A 23,964-nucleotide genomic window follows, 5' to 3' on the forward strand; every position below is an offset into this window, starting at 1 on the left:
ACTGCTGTTCTTTTAAAATGGGAAATCTTACAGGAGAATCTCTTTACAGCAATGGGTAATGCAAAAAAAAACAGCCTACATACTATAATAACTCATGATAGTATTTCTTAGAAGCCTGCAGCAGCACACAGGATTAAAAAAAAAAACAGTCTTTAAACTATAGGCCTACCCCTGTCATTTGCTTTTTAAAAAATATTCCATGAGAAAATATGAGAAAAAGTGGTAGTGAAATTGCTCTAAATGTGCCCCTTCTGAAAATCAGGCTGAATGTGTGATTAACCATAATTAATATTAGTATATTAGCCATGTATGCTAATAATGTTGTGATTTGTAGGTTAAAGTAAAGAGTCAACTCCTTTTAGGATTTACAAAGACTTGAATCAAGTCTTCTAAAATAAAAAAAAAAACATTCCTTTTAGCTCTGGGATAATTCTGGTTTCTAATCAATGGATTCTTCGCAGTGTCCTTTTTAAAGTGTAGGGACGAGCATTAAGAAGAGTTGATGATACCAAGAACCAACTTAATGGTTTTGATCTGTCTGTCAGATAACATCCTTTAACTTCTACACAAGGGGTCGGCAGCACATCGATCGCAAGCTACTGGTAGCTCGCCAGTGGTTTAAAAAGTAGCTCCTGACAAGTACACACATACTGTATGTGTGTGTGGTGTGTTTGTGTGTTACTTCATAGTAAACAATACAGGCCTATCATAGCAGTTTTGGAATCTTAGGATTAGTTACTGAGTTTATTTATTTAAAAAAAAAAAAGTCAGTCACTACACCTCATCGGTTCAGCGTGAATCATGGATGCAAAAAACATACTATTTCCACAAAGAGTGGGAAAATTAGTTTTTGTTTAAGAGTAAAAGACAAGTGTATTTGCCTGATTTGTAGTGCAGGAGTTGCAGTTGGAAAAAATAGCAATGTTGAGAGGCACTACGCAACAGTACTTTTAAAAAAGATTTTGAAAAAACATTTCCTGCAGGAAGCAATCTCAGAGTCAAAAAAGTAAGTGAACTAAAGCCAGCGTTGCAGGAACAGCAGTCATTTTTTTCCAAACCAGTGAAAAAAGCAAATGCTGAAACAGAAGCCTCTTTCCAAGTTGCTTAAAAGTAACAAGATGACATTTACAGATTGGTAAAGGGCGCAATGAGTGTCATGGCCGAATCGTTATTCAAAGATTTAAAAAACAAGTCAGAAATAATATATCGCTATAACTGACGTGCAACTGGGAGCTAACATTGTAGCAAGGAGAGTATCGGCATTATCTGTGAATCTGTTGACTCGAGTGACACTGCTCAGCTGGCTGTATTTGTTCGAATGGTATTTGAGGACTTTAGAAAGAGTTTTTGACATTATTGCAATTAAAAGCGGAAACCAGAGGGGTAGATACCTATAATGAGGTTAAAACCACTGTATTTTACATCAGTAGGCACTTTGCGGCAAAGTAATGGGATTTGACCACTTTATGACTCCTGTTGTAAAAATAGTTAACTCAATTCGAGCTAGAGCCCTACAACAATGAAAAGGCAAGGTGGCTCATTTTTTAATATCAAATGTCTTATACAAAACATTACCTCTGTTACCTTTTCCACATGCAGCACAGGTACTATTATTTGTGTAATTACCTATTATTTGTGTCATTACCTGATAGATCCGGCCAGCAGAGGGTTGAATGCGTACAGCCAGTCATGCATGTCTTTGTCATTGTTTGCTTGGAGCAGTATCCCACGATGCTCAGTGCACACTGCAAACGTGTTTGGGGTCTGCAATTCCGAAGAACACATTTTGTTGTTTGGTTTTAAGTTACTATTAAGCACTGTAGATACACACATTTTAGAGTTTACAGATATTTACAGATTTGTGAATGACAAAGTGTAATACAGTAACATTATTTCATATTATTTTCAGCAGGAATGTTTTTTCAAGCATCAATATATTTTAAGTGCATAGATGTTTACACTTCTAATTGTTGTCCCTAGTGGAAAAATAATATACAGTACTGTATGCTGGCTTAATATATTATTTTTTATATGAGTTGCAGATATATTCATTTAATGAGATACTCAAGACTCAAAGGGGCAGTACAGGAATGCTGTACATAATGTTATTTCAGGATGTCTTTCAAAGATGAAACATAATAGTACTGTTTAAAACCACCTGTATCACTAGCTTGGAAATCTAAAATGTTTTGCATCAATCCCGAATGGATTGAAATGGTCAATTCAATTATTTTGTTTAACAGAAGAAAACCAAGCCAGGAGCGCTGGCACGATTCCCAGTGTCTGCTTTTCAAGTATACTGTTCCTTTAAATTAATTTTTAGTGTTTATAAGTAGCTTCTTTAAATCTGCATCTTTTTGGAGTTATTGGGATCAACGGCAGAGATTTCCAAACAGCAAGCACCGCTTTCTTAATAACTCGAATGCAGCACCTTTCGTAGTCAATTTTATTTTTTCCAACATTTGTCACAGCATAAAATAATGTGTTAAGAACTCTCCAGCAAGGTACAGGCACAATAGAATAGGTACAGGCACAATATAATTGTTTATGTCTAGTTTTAAATTAATACAATTGCTGGGTCAAACTTTGCACTGAAGAACAATTGGGCCTTATATATACATGTTAAATAACCCTGCAAGAACCTGATATATAATGGGGACTGCATACACATTGACTGCTGTGTAGCAAGTGTGTCCTGTATTGCTCACCTTGAGCATAGCCTGCTGGTCCTCGCTGTACTCAACCTGCGCAGAAGACAGGTTCAGGATGGCACGCTCTACGCTGTCCTTGTCAGTGTTGTAGATGTAGACGTACGGGCGGCGCACCACCACAAAGCGCTTGACCCAGCCGTTGGTGTGCGGCTCCAAGAAGTGCAGATAGCCCTTCTTTGACACGATCGGGCTAGAGCAACAAGAAGAAGCAGCAATTCAGAAAGCCCCTTTCAAGCATGAATAAAAACAAAAGGACAAATTTGAAAACAGCATTATATAACGCTCCTACAGCATGTCCCACAATTCCCTATACTAGTGATTCATGCAATATTTCTACAGTACTGGTGTTCAAACTGTAAACAATTTCTCAGTCTAACTTCTGTTTCTGTCTCTCCCTTTTGATACAGTATCTGAACTGAAGAAATGCTGCGCTGGCACTTTATAACACAGACATCTTATTCAGCATTTGTTTTATAACTAAATAAATATTAGGCCTATTACGTGGTTATCTTTCCTAATGTATTTACTTTTTTGCTGCGAGAGGAGCTGCGGCTTTCTCCGGGAGATGAGACGCTTCAGCCCCACTCCGGCAGCCTAACCTGGGGCGAGCCCATTCCCTCTTCCCCTCTCCAAACCTGTCTCACATTTGGTTTGCTCGTCTGTCGCTTCGAACTGAACTCCCGACCGACGTTTAGCCAGGCTATTTATAGTTTAAAAACTGCTAATTAAAATGATCCAGTGGGAATGTTAATTTTTATTTTTTATTTTTTTTGTGCTTTATGCATGGTTAATTCACAGAAAGTTACATTTTTGCTTCACTATATGTGCATATAGAGAGGGAGTTATTTAATTTTGTATTTTAGTCAGATGTGTGTTGCTCTATTATATATATATATATTGTGACAAAGCACAACTCACTCGGGTTCGTGCCCCTTTAAAAATACGACCCAGAACAATGAAATGGAGTTTTAAGCGCTAGTGCGCTATTTTTAATAAACACAAAAGTAAACAAAACACACAAAATACAAAAGCAAAATAAACACCTAGCTCCTCTTGGAGCACTAACTCAACTTCCAGGAACACCCTTCCTAACACGGGACAGCTAAGCTGTTTTCCCGTCCTTACAAAAACACACTGGTGTCACACCGCACTTACTTCTTCTCTGGCTACTCGGAGACAGAGCACCTCTCCTGCCTCCTTCTACTCAGCAGCGTAGAGCAGACTGACTGCTCTCCTTATAAACCCTGCACCTGGCTCTAATTTACAATCATAGCCAGGTGCAGGTGATAATTAACAATAAAACAATTAACAGAAAACATTCCGCACATGTTTTTACTGCAGAGAGGTTTTAACCCCCTCCCTGCTGTCTCACACATCCCCCCCCATGTCTTTTCAAGACACCGGCCATACCACGGCCACCTCCCTCCACCCTTAAAAGACCACCCAGCCTCAAGTCCAGCAATGTCCATTGCCGCCCTCTTCCACGGGCGGGCTTGAGGATGGGTCGGTCCTTCCGGCGCTGCCAGGAAGGGACCGCAAACCGGCGACACGGGACCCCACCGGGCTAACAGGGCCGACCGAAGCGTAGGCCGGGGCACTGGAGGATGCCGCAGTGGACACAGGTCTTCCCCTGGGAACTGGCGCAGTGATGTCCGATCACCCAGGGGGAGCGAAGCAGCTAACAGGGGGAGCAACAGCGACGTCTGGCAGCAGCCCAGCGACGTCTGGGTGCTCGGGGAGAGCGGAGCAGGTAACCAGGGGCAGAGCTGTGGCCAGTGCTGCAGACTCCTGGGCTCCAGGTCCAGCACAGGGAGGTCCAGGAAGACCGGCAGGGTGTCCAGGAGCAAGGGGTGAGGGACTGGACGCAGCGGCGCCGAACTGGACTGTAGGGGTGGTGGTCGGGGCTGTGGTGGAGGTATGCTTTTCACCTCCTCCCCTCTGGGCTCCGGAAGCGGCGGCTCCTCCCCTCTGGGCTCCGGAAGCGGCGGCTCCTCCCCTCTGGGCTCCGGAAGCGGCGGCTCCTCCCCTCTGGGCTCCGGAAGCGGCGGCTCCTCCCCTCTGGGCTCTGGAAGCGGCGGCTCCTCCCCTCTGGGCTCTGGAAGCGGCGGCTCCTCCCCTCTGGGCTCTGGAAGCGGCGGCTCCTCCCCTCTGGGCTCTGGAAGCGGCGGCTCCTCCCCACTGGGCTCTGAGGCTGGAGTCAGCGGGGCTCCTCTCGCTTGCTCCCACCTTTGGAGTAGCAGGTCTAGCTCTGTCAGCTCCGGATCCGGTAGCCCCCACTCCTGTCTCCACTTCTTTGTCTGCTCTTTCTGAGCAGCGGTGTTACGATTGATCATTGCGATCAATTCTTTAAAATCCATTTTCTGGGTCGTAGGGGTGCCCACACACTCTGCCCGCATTCTCCACCATATGTGACAAAGCACAACTCACTCGGGTTCGTGCCCCTTTAAAAATACGACCCAGAACAATGAAATGGAGTTTTAAGCGCTAGTGCGCTATTTTTAATAAACACAAAAGTAAACAAAATACAAAAGCAAAATAAACACCTAGCTCCTCTTGGAGCACTAACTCAACTTCCAGGAACACCCTTCCTAACACGGGACAGCTAAGCTGTTTTCCCGTCCTTACAAAAACACACTGGTGTCACACCGCACTTACTTCTTCTCTGGCTACTCGGAGACAGAGCACCTCTCCTGCCTCCTTCTACTCAGCAGCGTAGAGCAGACTGACTGCTCTCCTTATAAACCCTGCACCTGGCTCTAATTTACAATCATAGCCAGGTGCAGGTGATAATTAACAATAAAACAATCCGCACATGTTACATTCCGCACATGTTTTTTACTGCAGAGAGGTTTTAACCCCCTCCCTGCTGTCTCACAATATATATATATATATATATATATATATATATATATATATATATATATATATATATATATACACAGTATATATATATATATATATATATATATCAGACTTGTAGGACTCGAGTTCAGGACTTGAACTCGAGTCATGGGTGCAAAAGACATCGGACTCGACATTGTGTGACTTGGACTCGAACATTCGGGCTCCATGACTCAGCAATATTAACGATAAGTCCTTTTTTATTTTTTATTACATAAGTAATATTTACAGTTTACAGTATCCAGCACTTACACCCATACAGGGTTATTTTGCATTTGCTGTTTGCCATTCCCATTGATTGCCAAGAACAAAGGCATTGTTTATACCGTGTTAAGCAGGCAAACTCTTTCAGGCAAACTCAGCTGTTTGGATCTCGTTATGTGCCATTCACATAGATTGAAATAACAAACCGCTCTCACTAATCCACCAATCTGCTGTTTGCACCTCGTTACTGAACGATTACCCCTGTTCTGTACCTTGGCTATTTAATCTCTTTACGCAGTGTCAGGTTTACAGTTTGAAAAAAAAACAGCATTGACTGCAACAGCAAGCATGGCTGGAAAGAGAAAAGCGATGAGCATCAGCATGAAACCCTCAGTGTGTAAATAAAATGTCTCTTAGATACTGTGTGCTTGCTGAAGCATGCTTGGAACTCTGTCAATCAGCAAACAATGCAATGTTGCTTCAAAAAAGCTGGGGTTTCTGTAGTTGAGGAGGAGAGTGCTGACGAAAATATAACCGAAACTGAAACTCTGTGTTTGCAGCCAGTCCACAGTAAGAATAAGAAATTGGAAGCGAGTTAGGTTGTTAAGTTTTTTTTTTCCTCTTTTTGCATTAAGTTTTAATAAAGAATAAATAATGTCAGCATGGTAAACAAGTAAGTAATTATTTGGCTTTTAACGAGCATGTATCTTACTACTTTAAACCATGTTCTAAATTTTTAAAACTGCATTCTTGAAAAATGCAGAATTTGATTTTGATGAGCTTGCTGAATCTCTGGAATATAATGTATTTGTTTGCACTGAAAACAATAGACCATTGGGCACCTTAAACATTGGTTACCTTAATAATTTGGAGTTTACTGAAAACAAAAATTAATTGAAAAAGAATAATCATATAAGTTATAAACATACTTTTAGAGCTTCTTAAAATGGAAAATTACCTATATGGAAAATTACCTATATGGTAACAGTATCCTGAGAGGCCTATTACGTGGTTTTAGGAAAGGGAGATCATGTCTAATTAACCTGCTTGATTTTTTTGAGGATGCAACATCGACAATGGATAATTGCAAAGCATATGACATGGTTTATTTAGATTTCCAGAAAGCTTTTTGACAAAGTCTTGCATAAAAGATTAATTCTCAAACTGAATGCCGTAGGGATTCAAGGAAATGCATGCACATGGATTAGGGAGTGGTTAACATGTAGAAAACAGAAAGTACTGATTAGAGGAGAAACCCCAAAATGGAGCAAGGTAACCAGTGGAGTACCACAGGGATCAGTATTAAGTCCGATGTCTAGACGTTTATGTTGACTCAGAAATGTCTTCATCTAGGCAATGTGGGGAAGCTACAAAAAAGGCCAACAAAATGCTCGGATACACAGTGAAGTGTTGAATTTAAATCAAGGGAAGTACTGTAATGTTAAAACTTCACAATGCATTAGTAAGACCTAATCTAGAATATTGTGTTCAGATCTGGTCATCACTACAAAAAGGATAGTACTACTCTAGAAAGTGCAAAGAAGAGCATAGAGAATTATTCCTGGTTTAAAAAGCATGTCATATGCAGACAGGCTAAAATAATTGAATATTCAGTCTTGAACAAAGAAGACTATGCGGTGATCTGATTCAAGCATTCAAAATCCTAAAAGGTATTGGGGACAGTAATGTTGTTGAAGCTGATACCCTGGGATCCTTCAAGAAGCTGCTTGATCATAGTGTGGGATAAATAAGCTACTAAAAACCAAACGAACAAGATGTGCTGAATGGTCTCCTCTCGTTTGTAACCTTTCTTATGTTCTTATATCAGAAAGTCGCTGTGTGATTAAATATTCTGTGCCTTGCTTCTAATCTCTACTTGTTCCCAGCACACGGCATCACTGTTTGCAAGCAACGTCAATGAATTCACCTGGAAAATTCAGTGTAAAACTAGGCACTAAAGAAAGTCTCAAATCAAAAATTGCCTACAGTCAAACAGGCAGATATATCAGATTGATATGATAGAAGGACTGATTGATAGCAAAAGCAGAATGACAGAATAACTTAATACCACTTAATTTACCAAAATGAAAACAATTTATTATGGATGAGGGAAAAACACATTAACAATACGCTGTGCAGCATCAACCTAGAAATCTGTCTGTGTAAACTTCGTGTTTTTAGTCCATTATGAACATACACAAAGGGGAAATACATAAATATAATGCTTTTGTGTAAAAGAGAAAAGATAAAAAATACATGATCTGAAATCAAATGAACTGAAGCACGATCTTGTAAATGCATCATTGTATTACAGACTTAATAAAAGTGCAAATGCAATGAAATTGAAACATAATGTTTCTGTTTTGCAAAACAAATAATTAAAATAATACTAAATTTACTTTAAGTACACAGTATATATACAGTTCCATTAATGTCTGAAACAGATTTTACCCAAATTGAAGTAAAAATAAATGCTATAGTCAGAGGTGAAAGTAACTTTAATTTCTTACCTGTGTAGTGTTATTTTCAGGTACACATTACAAAAGTGGTACTCAGCGCACTGTGCTTGCTCGCACATTACTAAACAACTGCCCATTCAAATCTCGTACCTAATGCTGTTTTCGGTCTTTTACATATATTTTTTTTAATTGAATTTATCCTATTTTCCATTTTCCATTTTTTTTTACCTGTGTAACTTTGCGGTGGACTCCTCGTGACTTATGTTTTCTTTTTAGAGAAATTGATTGTCTGTTTGCAGTTTAAGTTTGCAAAAAATTAATGTATAATTAATGGCAAATGTACCTCTTTTTGACAATACGAAAACACCCATCAGATCGCAATTGAAATCACCCGTACCACTTTCTGACGATGTACCACTTTCTAACACTACATCGGCTCTATAGTCCAGATCACAGCTTCTATCAAAATGAAAAACAACATCCACAAACTTGAACTTAAAGCTTATCTATAAACTTCAGGTATTCCAATTACAATTCCAAAAGAAAAGAAGATAGTGGCAGACAAGTTGAAAAATGCATGCAAATAGAATAATCTAGCTAGGAAAAATAAATCGAATTTTTTTTTTTTTATGTGTATATATTTTTTTAATTATTTGTGCATTTTTCCTGAGGGATATCAGACAACGTCCACTAGTTTAATGAAAATTGATTTGAATTTGTTTCAAGGACTCGGACTTGATGACTCTGACTCGACACTTGACACTCAGTCACGGACTCGGACTCCTGGTTTGAGGACTCGACTACAAGTCTGATTAAATATTGTAAACCTAGAAAAATGAAAGGGGAGTTCCAGAGAACTGAGGCATTTTCACTGAAAGTGCAGTCGGTTAGGGTGTAGGTTAGGTGGTTGGCTTCAACAGAATAGAGAACATTGACCGGCATATTCATCTATATTCTATGTTGCCATGGAATATACTGTATATATATATGTCCATGTCTTCGGGATGATTTGCTGTTGGGTGTGTGGGTTTGTGTTTGTATTCAGGTGGTCTTATGTAGTTTTTGACAATGTCCTTGCAAGAGGAGTTCCACTGCAATTAAATTCAAGTTTGCTTGGCCTTAATATTGCCTTTTTTGGGGGTAAACAAAGTAGAATACCTGTTCAATCGAGAGGAGACCACTGCATCAAGTAAACCTATTCCCCTTGTTTGATGTGAATTCTTATTCAAAATTATTAGGTTTCATGCCTGCCCAACCGAATGAAAATCTGAATCTTCTTTCTCTTTCTTTCTCATATATTGTATCAATGGTGCTGATGCACATTGAGGTCTGTTTCAGGAAGGGCCCACTCGCTTACCTGACACGGATCTCCTGGATATCAGGAACAAAAGCTTGCACTCTCCTACTGAGCTCCTGTCCTCCACTGGGAGACTTCTTCATATCTCCATCCGGAACAGTGTCGGGATCTGGGCTGACAGCTCTGGAGCATGGCTCTGGGGTTCTATAAAACAAAACAACCTTCAGTAGGCACAATCAGGACAATCTATGGTCCTTTAGATAAGTCACACTGTTTGTGTTACACAAGGAGTAATGTGCTGCACCTCTGTAAATCTACAACTGGTTTTGTAACCTAATAACTAGGGGTGGCCCAGGATCATCTCCAGACCCTTTACGAGTGCCATCTTGTTTATGAGCCTCAGATGAGCATGAGTTGAGTTTGCTCAGTTGTAACATAAACCAAGAGCTGCAACCTATAAACCAAACTGCCCGGGTGCCAATGAAGAGCATGACATCGACCGAGGAAGACAGAGACAGAGGAAGATGTTTTGTTGTATTGGTTCTTTCCAGTTGGATGTATACTTGGTCTGATTACTTTCACAGCTTGTCTCTCTTATGAGGAGCTGTAGCAGACATCAAGATGAGATGATTACATGTTTTTTTTTTCAAAATAGATTCCTAAATATTTCTCCAGTGGGCGTTTTTTTTTATCTTATTAGTAAAATCTAGACCACGTGGCTAAAACTGCACACCAACTATTTTACAGTACAATTATTTCCATTACTGGGTGCTACCTCCGGGATCACTTTCCTAAATATCCGAAAATTGATGGAAATAGATTATTTTTCCTTTTAAATAATAAATCATAAAAATGGAGATTTGATCTATTATGGCATTGCACCTCTATTTTCATCAATTGTGGTCTTTTTATCTTATTGCATTTTATTTGTGGGCCTGGGTCCTGCTGTTCAGAGTGCACAATGCAGTTCCATGCTGTCACTGACCTGAGCTCAGTGTTGTTGTAGCACCCCTCCACCAGCGAAGGGCAGGTCGAGGAGGGGGTCAGCGTGCTGCTCAGCATCGAAGCCGACGAGTCCCTCAGTAGGGTGACCGACATCTCAGACAGCTGGGAGGAAGAGCCACAAACACCATGTGGCATTGGTCAGGTTTTCAAAGGTGTCTACATTTCTATTACAACATTTCTACAGGGCCACTAAACACCTGACTGAGCAAGGTGCCAATGAGTGCAGTGTTCTTAAATGTGTAAATTAGCTATGTGTGCTCTCAGACATCTACATTCTCCTAATAGGGTTCCAATCTGACACCTGAACGTGTGTGCCTGGGCCATTCGGGCTAAAGCAAACCTCCACATAAACAGAATTCTCACATTATACCACATGAACACACTGATAAAGTGCTTCTACTGAGTTTATATATATATATATATATATATATATATATATATATATATATATATATATATATATATATATATTAGACAAACACATGCCTGTACTTGTTTTTAATTTTCCCTTGTTACTGATTTATTCATAACTGAAAGTCTTACTGAGCATGCTGCCTGGATGAGTCCTGCTCTGGCTGTACAGCATCACATGCTCTACACTTATGTTGAGGCCGTAGAAAAGGACAGTATGCCATATCAGGGACTCTCCTACCTTGCTCTCACTGGCGCTGACGCACACGTGGCTGTATTCTCTGTTGAATGTGTGAGTGAGGAGCCGCAGGCACTGGGGAAACAAATACAACATTGATCAGGAAACACTCACACTCATTCTCACAATGATCTTTCATTACTTTACGTTACCTTTGCTTCGCTACATGGCAGATACCTGTAATATGTAACAATGCACCATTATTCCAGTCACTAGCAAACTGTGCAGTACATTTTTTTGTCTACCAGACCCAGTCTACAGCTTCACACAAACTTATCACCAGACCCATATGTAGGGCAGTAACATACCACACTTTTTAGGATATAAAGCCATACGAAGACACCATAAACTGCTGATTTTGTGATATTACATTTCGCTTTCATTTTAACTAGAAATTGAAAGAAGGCTATTGCAGTGCCTATAGAAAGTCTACACCCACTTTCAAAATGTTCACCTTTTGTTGCCTTATAGCCTGGAATTAAAATGAATTAAAATAGTTTTTTTTTTCATTTATCTACACATCCTACCCCACAACTTCCAAGTGAAAAAATATTCTAGAAATTTGTAGAAAATTAATTAAAAATAAAAACTGAAATAGCTTGGTTGGATAAGTGTCCACCCCCCGTGTAATAACAATCCTAAATCAGCTCAGGTATAACCGCCTTCAAAATCACACACCAAGTTAAGTGGCCTCCACCTGTGTTAAATTGTAGTGATTCACATGATTTCATGATAAATCCAGCAGTTCCTGTAGGTTCCCTCTGCTGAGCAGTGCATTTCAAAGCAAAGACTCAACCATGAGCACCAAGGAGCTTTCAAAAGAACTCCGGGACAAAGTTGTGAAAGGCAAAGATCAGGGGATAGGTATAAAAAAATATCAATGGCCTTGAATATCCCTTGGAGCACAGTCAAGACGATTATTAAGAAGTGGAAGGTGTATGGCACCACCAAGACCCTGCCTAGATCAGGCCGTCCCTCCAAACTGGATGACAGAGCAAGAAGGAGACAGAGGCTACCAAGAGGCCAATGGCAACTTTGCAAGAGCTACAGGCTTTTATGGCCAAGACTGGTCAAAGTGTGCATGTGACAATAATATCCCAAGCATTCCACAAATCTCGCCTGTATGGCAGGGTGGCAAGAAGGAAGCCATTACTCAAGAAAGCCCACCTTGAATCCTGTTTGAAGTATGCAGAAAAACACTCAGGAGATTCTGTAGCCATGTGGCAAAAAGTTTTGTGGTCTGACGAAACTAAAATGGAACTTTTTGGCCTAAATGCAAAGCGTTATGTTTGGCACAAACCCAACACAGCGCATCACCCAAAGAACACCATCCCTACTGTGAAGCATGGTGGTGGCAGCATCATGTTATGGGGATGTTTCATATCGGCAGGGACTGGGGCACTTGTCAGGATAGAAGGGAAAATGAATGGAGCAAAGTACAGAGAAGTCCTTGAGGAAAACCTGCTGCTCTCTGCAAGAAAGCTGAAACTGGGACGGAAGTTCACCTTTCAGCATGACAATGACCCAAAGCACACAGCCAAAGCAACACTGGAGTGACTAAGGAACAAAAAGGTAAATGTCCTTGAGTGGTCCAGTCAGAGCCCCGACCTAAATCCAATCGAAAATTTGTTGCATGACTTGAAGATTGCTGTCCATCAACGCTCCCCAAGGAACTTGACGGAGCTTTAACCATTTTTTAAAGAAGGATGGTCAAATATTGCCAAATCTAGGTGTGCAAAGTTGGTAGAGACCTATCCCAACAGACTCACAGCTGTAATTGCTGCCAAAGGTGCTTCCACCAAGTATTAACTCAGGGGGGTAGAGACTTATCCAATTGTATTTTTAATATATAATTTTTTCTCAATCAAAACTTTTTTCCCATTAGTGGTGTATGGTGTGTAGATAAGTGGAACAAATTCATCATTTAAATGCATGAAACTCTGAGGCACAAAATGTGAAAAAAAGTTCAAGGGGGTGTAGACTTTCTATAGGCACTGTATATCTTTAGCAGCGATTGCAGTTTTAACAGAGGTTCCCTACCTTGGTGGCCAGCTCTTTCTGTCTCTCACTGGGGCTGTCAGGGGCACTGCTCGGGCCCTGGGGGGCCCTGTCTGTGAGGGAGGAGATGCTGTAAGGCTCAGTGGGATACTCGCAGGCCAGCAGGGAGTCCTGGCCGCACAGCAGCAGCGTCTCCAGCTTCTCCCGCAGCAGCAGGTAGTGCCGGGTCTTCTCAACCTGTCCAGGGGGAGCACACAGAGGCAGCATTGTTATTTTTTTGTTGTAGAAAACCATACATTGTGGTTGGTTAAGCAACAAAATGTGCACTTATTGTGAACTTTGTGTATTTTGGACATGTTTTTACTTTGCTAAAATAAGATATTTTTATAGAGAATTGATTAGTTGTGTTTTATGGAGGAATTAAAACAGAAGAGGATCCTTTTTCACAACCAAAAGTTAAATATCATGAAATGTGACAAAAATGACATCACTGGCGGTACTTCCGCAGGAAGGCATGGGAATAGTTCAAGCTATATAAAGATGGCATAACTTTTTTTTTTGTTATCAATAAGCATACACTGCCCTCAGCCACTCTCTGTTTTAACATACAGGTAGTATGACTAAAAAATATTAATTGTAGTGTGAAATTAAATCAGGGACTGCTTGAATGCTGATATCTCAGATGTACATTTTCTCCATGATAAAAATATTTATATTAGAATATGAATTTTAAAATGTGCTCCCTTGTTGAGCCATTTTTAGTTGAAGCAAAAGCTTTTTAAATAGAAGCTATCTTATCCCAATGTGCCTACAGCCAGCTGTACCGGAGGTATTATGCATGGCAATTTATTTGAAGGAGATAATAAGGTAAGAGTCCCACTATCATGGTAAAAAGGGTGGTATTAATGTAGATTATTTATGAGAGCTGATCGAACACCATGAAAAAACTCCATGAGGACAGTTCATGAATTACAGCAGAAGCAAGACACAAAGTCTGGAGGAGTGATAATAATACACCTTGGGCATTATTTTCAAAAAACAGTGTTATTGTATCAAACTCGTGGTATAGTAACAAGAGCTTTAGTAGCAAGTGATTTTCAAACGAAATGTGTTAATTAAATCAATCCGTTAATGTTTTGAAATATATTGTAACAACCCAGACAATTGCTTTCTTGCAGGACTTGTTATCTGTTCACTTTGTCTCGTCTGTCTTTTATGTTACATGTATTTTAAGGGGAACAGGTCATGCCGTTGCTTAGCATGGGAAGAGGTAGTGAGTGAATTTTCTATTTTATTTTATCAGGTACTCATGTAATCCCTCCCCTCCCTTGGCAATCAATAATTTGAAGGCTGATTTTGATTCAATTCAGAGCCTTAATTAATCTAAAGCTTCTTTTAAATTCTAATAAGACAAAAGCCATGGTATTTTCTTCTACAAGGACAAATGCTACTAAAGAATTACCTTTAGTTACTTTAGATAACACGTTATTGAGATAGTTGATAACTATAAGTATCTGGGTATCTGGTTGGATAGTAATCTCAATTTTAAGGTCCATATTGATAATCTTGCAAAAAAATAGAAATTCTCTTTTATAGACTCTGATCTTGTTTTTCTGTAATTACAATAAAAGGTTAACTGCTTGTATATTCTTACCACACATTGATTAGGGGGACACAGTCTATAAGTTTGCATCGCCCTTAACATTAAGCAAACTGGATCCTATATATCATGCAGCCTTGAGATATATTACAAATTCTAGGTACAGTATTCATCATTGTGTTTTATACAGTTTGGTTGGCTGGACCTCCTTGGCTTTGTGAAGGTTCAATCACTGGTATATTCTGTTATATAAGGCTATTCTTTGTAAATTACCTCCATATATAAATCAATACTTTATAGTCGCTTTTTGTAAATACAGTATTAGATCGCAAACATTTTTTTTTAATTTCACGTTTCCTAAAGTGCTACAGAGGCTGCTAAAAGATAATTTCTCTATTTTGCTCCTTGGTCTTAGAATGATTTACAATCTAAACTTAAGTTGCAGTCCTGAATAACTTTAGTACAATTTAAGAGTAAGCTGCACGAATATCTACTTGAGAGTTGTGCATGTTTTAAGTAGTTGAGTAGACTGTTTCACTGATTGTTGATTGTATTATTATTATTTGTATTTTATTTTTGAACCCTGTTTTATTGTGTGGCTGCTGCCTTTTTTGGCTGGGTCGCACGTGTAATAGAGATTTTAATCTCAATGTGCTTACCTAGTACAATAAAGGTTTTTTTTAAAAAGAAAACAAACTCTAAGTTTATTTAAAAATGAGTATTTTTCTGATAGCCCCAAATCTGAGTTTTACACTGTATATAAAGTCACTCTGGAAAGCACATCTTACAGCGGTACTGAAGCGTTATATACAAGCACATTAAATGTAAAACTGATTCAAACAAGTACTGTTTTTTATTTGTATGCACATACGTATCAGTTCATTGCTTTTACATTTCTTTTAAAATGTTAAAAAAGGAAAAACTATAAACTGAATATAGTACTGAACACAAGTTTCAATACTATTCTCAAAACAGCAGGCTGTATTCCATAATGCTGTTGGTCCCACAGTTTTACGCTTACATGCGTGTGGATATTTTCCCCAAAACAACAACGAAAATAGTTTATGACGTTTGAAATTAAATAAGCGCTAATACAATATCACGTCTTTCTTAACAGCTTGTCTAACTAAGGTTACGTTTCTTATCAATAAATTCACATTTACTATTTTATATCTTCATACAATGTAAAACGTTTTTACTGAATTAAAAAAAAAAACTGGTATTGTTAAAAATTGAAGATTATATAAACATGGCTAGGCAAAGATCTGCAGGCAGCCACCAACAATTACTAGACACAAAACCCCAGACCAGGCACAAACAGATAACTAAGAATTTGAAGCATATGTGGAAGCGACTGTAAGTGTAAATCACAGTCTGCACATACTAGGATCGAAACACAAATCATATACCTCTTTCCACAGTATATAATGAGTAAAAGTTAAATAAAGTAATATTTTATGTTTTTTTACATTTGCTTTTGTAATTTCTAAATATTGTGTATATAAATCAGTGGTCACGAACCCAAAATAAATGTTACTTTTCTTAACTTTAATATATGGTAAGACTAGTGTTTCAAACATATATTAACTAAAAATAAAAAATATAACAAGCATGCACATACCATAGAGTGCTAAAGTGTACATATTGTAACAGTTACACCCCTGCTGTTTTATGTATTTATTGTTAATAAATACAGTATTATACACTTACGTGGGAATATGGAAATTTAACTTACCTGTCAAAGTTGTTTTTAGGCTTCTTGTTAATGACAGAAAAGTAGGACAGTATCATATTACACTTTTTTTTATCAGACATTACTATCAGTGGTGTAGTGGTAAAAGAAAGTTTGTGGAGTTGAACAGATAGATTGAACAAATAAACAAATAAACAAATAAACATGAACAGATTGATTGTTATTGCCCACCCACCGTTATTGTCTTTTCCAATGAGCACACAGAGAGGTTGACGTGAGTCCGTGACCACACTCAAACAGTGCAAGTTTGCGGTCAACGGCCAGAACGCGACGACGACAATATTCTTTGATACATTTTCACATTTAAAGATTTCTATTTATTTTCAAAAAGGTTCCAAAAAAAAAAAGTGTCTAAACGTCACTACCAAAAAAAGTGCAGGAATGTCGTTCTGGTGCGTTCTGCCAGGACTCGAGCACTGTACAATATTCAGATCAAGCTTATTATGATAGATTGCAAAATCAGATGAAAGCTTTCAATACAATCGGGATAATACATAATCATTATTTACAAAATCTTGTTCGTCTCATTACTTGTTAAAAACTGTAACTTTACTGCTATACGATTTGCAAATCTTGTAAAATGGAAGGACAAACTCTGGCGTGAAAGCTAGGGCGTCTGCATTGGAAGCATGTCTTGGGTTCGATTCCCACACAGGGTTTATATTGCAAACTTAAAAAAAAAAAATTAAATGTATTTATTTATGTGGTGCCGCACATCGAATCAAGAGGTGGGGCATGTTTACTCTCTGTATGTACCTGATGGTACACATTCCATGCGTTTGGAACAACTAACAGAGCACAAGCTGGACACCCATTGATGGTGGCAGATGTGATCACTGCCAAAAATCTCTACTATTTAAACACAAAGTCCTTCAGTCAGCAGGAAGAATTCTTGCAGTCTAGCTTATGCTTTGGCAAACCAAACCAAACGGGAATGTTACAAAGAGACACAAAGTTTACTGGTGTGCACAAGAGTCAAATTAATGTGGACAACTGCAATTACAAATAATCTTCTATTATTATACACAAAGGAGGAGATGTCTCTTCAGGACACTACATGTGTGTCCTCTCAGTTCCTGGCACTACAAAGTGGGTGCATGCAAATGACACGCTTATTGAAGTCAAACCATGGCCAAGAAATGCAAAAGACATGTACATGGCCTTTTATGAACTGATGTAATGCTTTAACATTGGACTACATTGGACTAAGTTGATCAAATCACAAGATCAGGAGGCAAAAAAACAGAATAATTTCTACAATTAATATGTTCATGTAATTCACTTTCATATGTATATGTAAGTTTGTAACCAAGTACAAATTAGTAGAATATTGAAAATTTTTGGAAATGTACATTATTTTTTACCATTGCTATGCTTTTATACTTTTGTACCAAAGTAAAAATCAGTAACTAGCAATAAGGACTTGGACATTTCAATGTTTTTTTACTACCCATTTGCATAGGTAAGTTTGAAACCTATTAAAAAACTAACAAAAAAAAAAATCACATCTTGAAACTTTCAATGCTATGAAAATAGTCTAAGATTATAACTTTTCATTCAAATGCTTTTGCCATTATACTTACACACACACACACACACACACACATATACACATACACACACACACAAACACTAACACACACACACACACACAATATACATATCCATTAAGTGAAAAAAGAAGTGATATCGAACTTGCATCAAAAACACAAGTCAAGTTCGTAGAAACAATTGGGACAATCTTGGCCCCCATCGGTTTTACAGTTGTGCCTATTTGCTTGGTGCTGGGCAAGGCTGCCCCAATGGTTTCTTGAAACTTGACTTGTGTTTTTGATATCTCCACTTTAAATGGCTGGGCACATTTGCTAACTTGGCGTTTTTTCACATTTCCAATGTGTTTTTGTTTCAGATTGAATTATCGAGGTAGTCTGTAAGAAATTAACCCTGGTCCTGTACACTCATTCTCTGTATCATCAGCGTCACAGACACAGTCTGTTAAATGTCTGTTAAATGTGAGTTATATACTCTTTCGTTAATTAAAACCCTCCTTTTCCAAGTGCAAATTAACTCCTGATAAATTATGACAATTAACACGGATTTGCTTTTAAATTCCCACGCAAACAAAATAAATAGTCGCAAGAAGTCCTGCTCGTTAAGATATTAACATTATTTCATAAATCAACAGAATTTCGGAAATCACATTAGGACAATTATTTAACAATGAAATAGGCATAACGACCACTTGAAAATGCCAAAATCAATGCTACATAACCTACCGACTTCTTGATTAACACTGGAGTTCTCATTTACAAATTTTTGAAAATTCTGCCCCTTCTGTCTTAACACCAATTTTACCACCCGTACGTGAATCAAGCCCAAAGCCAGTTATCTACACGTAATGAGTGCTGCAGGAGATATTCATGTTATAATAAACTGGACAAATGTTTTTTGTTGGGTCTTACATGTGTTTGTAGGTTATATTTTGGACTGAATTGCTTTAGGCTGATTGAAATTAACATTGGCGTTTAAAGTTTCAAGCCCTAAGTAATGCTTTGCCGAGCGAAGCTCAAACTTTATGAAAGCTGTACAATAGGCAACATACTTCCTGCAGTAGGCTGAGTTTCTCCAGTTCCCATTGGTGGTCCAGAATGAGGCTGTCACTGCGAGGCCTCCATCCAGCCAGATTCTCTTCTCCTCGTACATAGGCCACTGATGTATCTAGGACCCTTCTGCGCCTCCTCTGCATGCCTGGTAGAAAAAGGCAAAAGTGAGCAGGCAGCTAATAATAATTAAACAAGCAACTAATAAATCATTTTCAGATAAAACTACAAAATATGTATTTCTGAGAAAAAACAGTTAAGTAAACTGATAATTTTTATCATCTAGGCTAGCTGTAAAGTCAGTAAGCCACTTTCAAATGCTGCTGTGGGCATGGCACTAAATGAAGGGAAACAAGATTCTAGGACTACGAGAGAACAACCATGTCAAAGATCTTCAACTCCCGACACGGCTCTAAATACAAAAAGGAGAAGTGATCCTATAGATATATAAAAATATGTAAGTGTGACATAAAGACAATCAGACAGACAGGCCCAGAGTGTCTCAATTCACAGTTCACAATTACATACATACAAATATTAAGGCGTCTATAAATATCATTACAAGTGGTTCTCAAAGTATATGTAAAAATGTGACATGTCTGTAGGGGTGTCACCTGTCTATCTCTGGTGCCCGTGAGGTGCATGACCTGTAGTGGATAATACCATCAATAAAGTAAGTAAGTACCTGGGCTTCCAGCATCCGCCAGGTGACACAGGCTGACCTCGTAAACACCAGTAACACGGTTACTGTGGACAGGAAATCACACTTTAGTTTAGAGTATAAAATCACCCCCCCCCCCCCCACACACACACACAAAAATACACTGTCAAACTGTAACAACAAAGATGTTTAGAGCTGTTTGGTGAACTCACCTCTCCAATGCCTTGAGTCCTCCACTGCCGAAGAGGTTACGGATGGATCTAGAGGCAGGTAATTTGGCGTCTCTGGAGTAAAACACCATGCAGAAATCTTTGGTAATCACTGTTGGTTGAGTACAGTTCTCCATCTAAGGACACAAAGAGTCCAATTATTACCCATTCACTGGAGAAATCCAACTTGGCCATTGCTTCTTTATACATTTCCATGGGACCATGCAGCATCGTCTTACATAACTCATAGAACAGCATTTAGCTGGTGAAATTTGCTAATGCTACAAAATTGTTTATTTTTCATTCAAATTGGTTTTGGATAGTAATGCACACATTTTTTTTTCTCTGTTTCTTAAATAAACAAAAGGGTCTTAAAGGGTCCCCAGTGGATCATACAGTAAAGGTGCTGCATTGGCTTTTGCGCTCCTGTGGGTTTGGCAGTAGCAGATGAGAGTAGTCCACCTCATCAGGCTTAATCCCTACTGGCCCACGAACGCTGGGCACTTCCCACCAGCTCTGTGGTTGGTAACAAGATTTGCTTTATAGTGGGAATGAAGGTTATACATTATCTGATATTCAGCACTAAGGCAAAACTTTTGATAGTGCCTTCATCGGTGTAATGGATCTTCAGTGCAGGGCATTTCAAATAGGATAGATACAATAAAGAATCACCTTCAACAAACAGTCCAGCCAAGAACTGCCATGAAAGATAGAGAATTCTGAAATCTTTAACTTCTATTTGACCCCTTGAATCCAAAAAGATTTTCATGTTTAAGGAGATTCCTTTTTTAGATATTTGACTGCAGAATCATAGCATGTACAGGGAGTACAGACTATTTGGGACATTCGACCAAAGTCAGATCAAAACAAACTACTTCAGCTTAGGGTCTGGATCCCAGGTAAGCTGCTATGTAGGACTGCTATAGATGGAGTAAGAGAGCTTAGCAATTTCTAAAGCGATGGAGCCGGGGGCTGCCGCAGTGGATTCACAAAAGTGACATATGGCAGCCATGACCAAAACGCCTTACAAGCAGGTCTGTGAGGAAGCACTGCACTGCCAAATACTCAGAGTAGTGACTTTTATTTTAAAATCTTAGTTCACAACACATGCATCAAGGGGCAGTGTTTACACCCCTAGAAAGCACTTGCCCTCAAAGTACTAACATTTCAGACACATTGCTCGACAAGGACGATGGCCCAGAAAGTTTCCAGGCCTCCTTTGAGGGTCCTCAGTTTAGGTTAGGTCTGCTTTGTGTTTTGAATTTGAAATCACCTCTAGGTAAGCTGACAGGGTCATGTATATTTTCTCCCCGTAAGGTGTAACACGGTTCAGAAGTAGGGAGTTGTGCATCGAGCTGTCCCAGGCAGCCTCAAAACGGTAGAAGGTTCTGTGAAAAAACACACACAGAAATGTATTATTATTATTATTATTATTATTATTATTATTATTATTATTATTATCCATGTTTTCAAGTTTAGCAGCCTTTATGCAATGAGGGCTCAGATTATAGTGACTTGTATGGCTATGTGAATCCTGAGTAATATCTCTGTATTTCAATCATTAGGAAGGGGGTAGGTAATGTCAGTGTTGTGCTGGTATTTCAATTAACTGGTTTGCACCTCATTCCCACCAAGCTCCATGTTTTTTATGTAAGATGGTTCTAATGAGACATGAGTTGGAAAAGGAGACAGCAGCAACATGGCAGACATTAGAACTGCTATATGTGGTAATGCGATTGGTACAAAGGCTTATCAGAAATCACCCCAGATGAAAAAATACAGTAAAAGAGGCTGAATGACTTTCATGGCCAGATTGCATAACTCATAAATATTATTGATATTATATTACAGCGTTTTATTAATTATTTGAATACATCCTAACATAAATACCATTAACCACTCAAGCACAATACTACTGGGTGTTTACATGCATTTTTTGGACCCGGTTAAAAAAGTCATCCGTTTCATTGGATGGTGGGTTGATTTAACATAAAATGTAATGGTGATAGTCAGTTATTATGTCGTTTAAGGAAGTTTGTAATAAAGATATTTACAGGTTCACAAAAAAATTAACCACCGATAATAAGATTAGGTACTTTGAGAATGACTTATTGTTAATATGATTTATAATTTTAACAATGTACGTTAAAACGGAAATGAAGAAATAATAATTAGGAAATTGGAAATCTGGGGTCAGTTTAAATTATATATTGGTAATCTTGCAGGTTTAAAAAGTGTCATTGTGTCAAGTCTAGAAAGCCCTGTTTGAATATCTACATCCCATGTATAAAATGCACGTATTTGACACCTCAGCACAGGACCACATCAGGAATCATAGCAGAGAAAATAGGACTTTATAAAAGGTGACATAATATCTAAAACACAGCAAGCTCTTGGAAAACATTCACAAGACTTGGGGAAGAGAGAGCATCTGCATGCAACAAAAAATCTGAACATCTTAGAGACAGCTTTCTTTATTTCTACAAAATAATGAACCAGTACAGAATAGAGGGGAAGGGAGAAAAGGAAAGATAGGAGAGGTGTGAGATATACCTATGGTCACTTCCCAACGAAATGCTTTGAGGAAGAAAAAGGCAATCGAAAAGAAAAGATAAGAAACAAGAATAAAATGTGAGAATTCAGACTTTTTATGGTGGAGCGGTTTCACGATTGGAGCAGTTATTTTTCCTTCTGGGTGCTGTACCCACATGGAAAAGTACTGTGACAATAAAAAGCATCACATAACAGAAAATAGTAGAGGGACAGTTTAATGCAGCCCATACAAGCATGGTTCAAAGGACAGGGCGAGCCTCATACCCTCTAAAAATCTGCCAGGTAATTGTAATGGGCAATGGTTTTAGCCAGCCCCAGACCTGAATGAATGCAAGCCCTGAAGCTCCAGTTTGAGTAAGTGCTGTGAAATTGTCCCCCAGCACCCCATAGTGCAGGCTGTTGGAGGGTTTGTTCTGTACTGTTTCTAAGCAACAAATGGACAATAACGAGAGACGGCATTCTGCAAAGACCTCAGGTGGAATCCAGTGACACCCCCCTCCCCGTCAGTGGAAAGCTGTATTTACAAGGTTGTAACCCAGTGTTTAAAACACATCTGTATCCAAAAATCAATAAAAAATGATTTGCTTGTCGTGAAACCGAGCTGAGATACTATAAGGCAAAGAGACTTGGCACAGTGTCTCTTTGCCAAGTCTCTTTGCCTTCCAGCAAGTGAATATTTGTGTTTCATTCTTGTTATGATAGGGATCTGGGTAAGCAGCCAAATTGAACTGTATTTCTGCTGAGAGATCACTTTGGAAACAAAGTGTTTGAAAAAGTCAATTTGAACATGAAAATTGCAATGACTGCGAATGTTTCTTACTCTGACTTAATGTTGTCTTGACCCCAAGCAGAGCTATGGTGGCCACATGAAAACTGACCTCTTAGCGATTAGGTGGGTGTGCACAAAACTCAGGTACCATGCAGATTATTGACAGAGATAGGCTAAACATCCTTTCAGTCATCCAATACTAAATCTCACTGGCTACACTACACCGCTTGCTCCAGTGTCTGGTGTCACAGATGTAAACATCAATGGAGTTGCTGTTGCATTTTCACTCACAGACACTACTATGTGACAGAGAAAACTAAAGTTTGGTTGATTGTAAGAAAACTGTTTACAAGAGTTTGTGTTTTTTTTTACAGGGAAACAGCTTATCAGCCCACTAATGAACAAGGGGAATTTAGTCAGTGTTCTAAAGCTGACATAAATTCAGTTAGCCCTTCCAAAGAAGACAGGTTTTATTTATTTTTTTGGTTTTGTTTCTTAAAGGGCCAGATTGTCCGATGATTAGAAATTTCAAACTTGTAAATAAAGTAATCTTTGGTGTTAAATATACTTCTATTTCCTTCCTGGATTATCCGAC

The 23,964-nt window shown here is 38.8% G+C and overlaps 1 protein-coding gene across 23 annotated transcripts in view; it reads right to left on the reverse strand.

Moving 5' to 3' along the window:
- Positions 1 to 23,964, reverse strand: part of LOC117417009 (kinesin-like protein KIF1A) — a 175,932-nt gene that overhangs the window by 13,987 nt on the left and 137,981 nt on the right. For 12 of the 23 annotated variants that reach the window (XM_059034640.1, XM_059034638.1, XM_059034629.1 and 9 more), the window contains 10 exons: positions 21,321 to 21,435; positions 20,051 to 20,184; positions 19,863 to 19,924; positions 19,180 to 19,325; positions 13,267 to 13,461; positions 11,230 to 11,301; positions 10,558 to 10,679; positions 9,633 to 9,776; positions 2,709 to 2,901; positions 1,646 to 1,764 (listed from right to left, as the gene is read on the reverse strand). In XM_059034640.1, the coding sequence (XP_058890623.1) occupies positions 1,646 to 1,764; positions 2,709 to 2,901; positions 9,633 to 9,776; positions 10,558 to 10,679; positions 11,230 to 11,301; positions 13,267 to 13,461; positions 19,180 to 19,325; positions 19,863 to 19,924; positions 20,051 to 20,184; positions 21,321 to 21,435 (1,302 nt within the window). Of the gene's footprint in view, positions 1 to 1,645; positions 1,765 to 2,708; positions 2,902 to 9,632; positions 9,777 to 10,557; positions 10,680 to 11,229; positions 11,302 to 13,266; positions 13,462 to 19,179; positions 19,326 to 19,862; positions 19,925 to 20,050; positions 20,185 to 21,320; positions 21,436 to 22,600; positions 22,625 to 23,964 lie in introns of all 23 variants that reach the window. The other 11 variants (XM_059034639.1, XM_059034637.1, XM_059034627.1 and 8 more) reach the window with 1 other exon arrangement.

This window comes from Acipenser ruthenus, chromosome 12 (assembly GCF_902713425.1).
Source record: "Acipenser ruthenus chromosome 12, fAciRut3.2 maternal haplotype, whole genome shotgun sequence".
Taxonomy (NCBI): Eukaryota; Metazoa; Chordata; class Actinopteri; order Acipenseriformes; family Acipenseridae; genus Acipenser; species Acipenser ruthenus.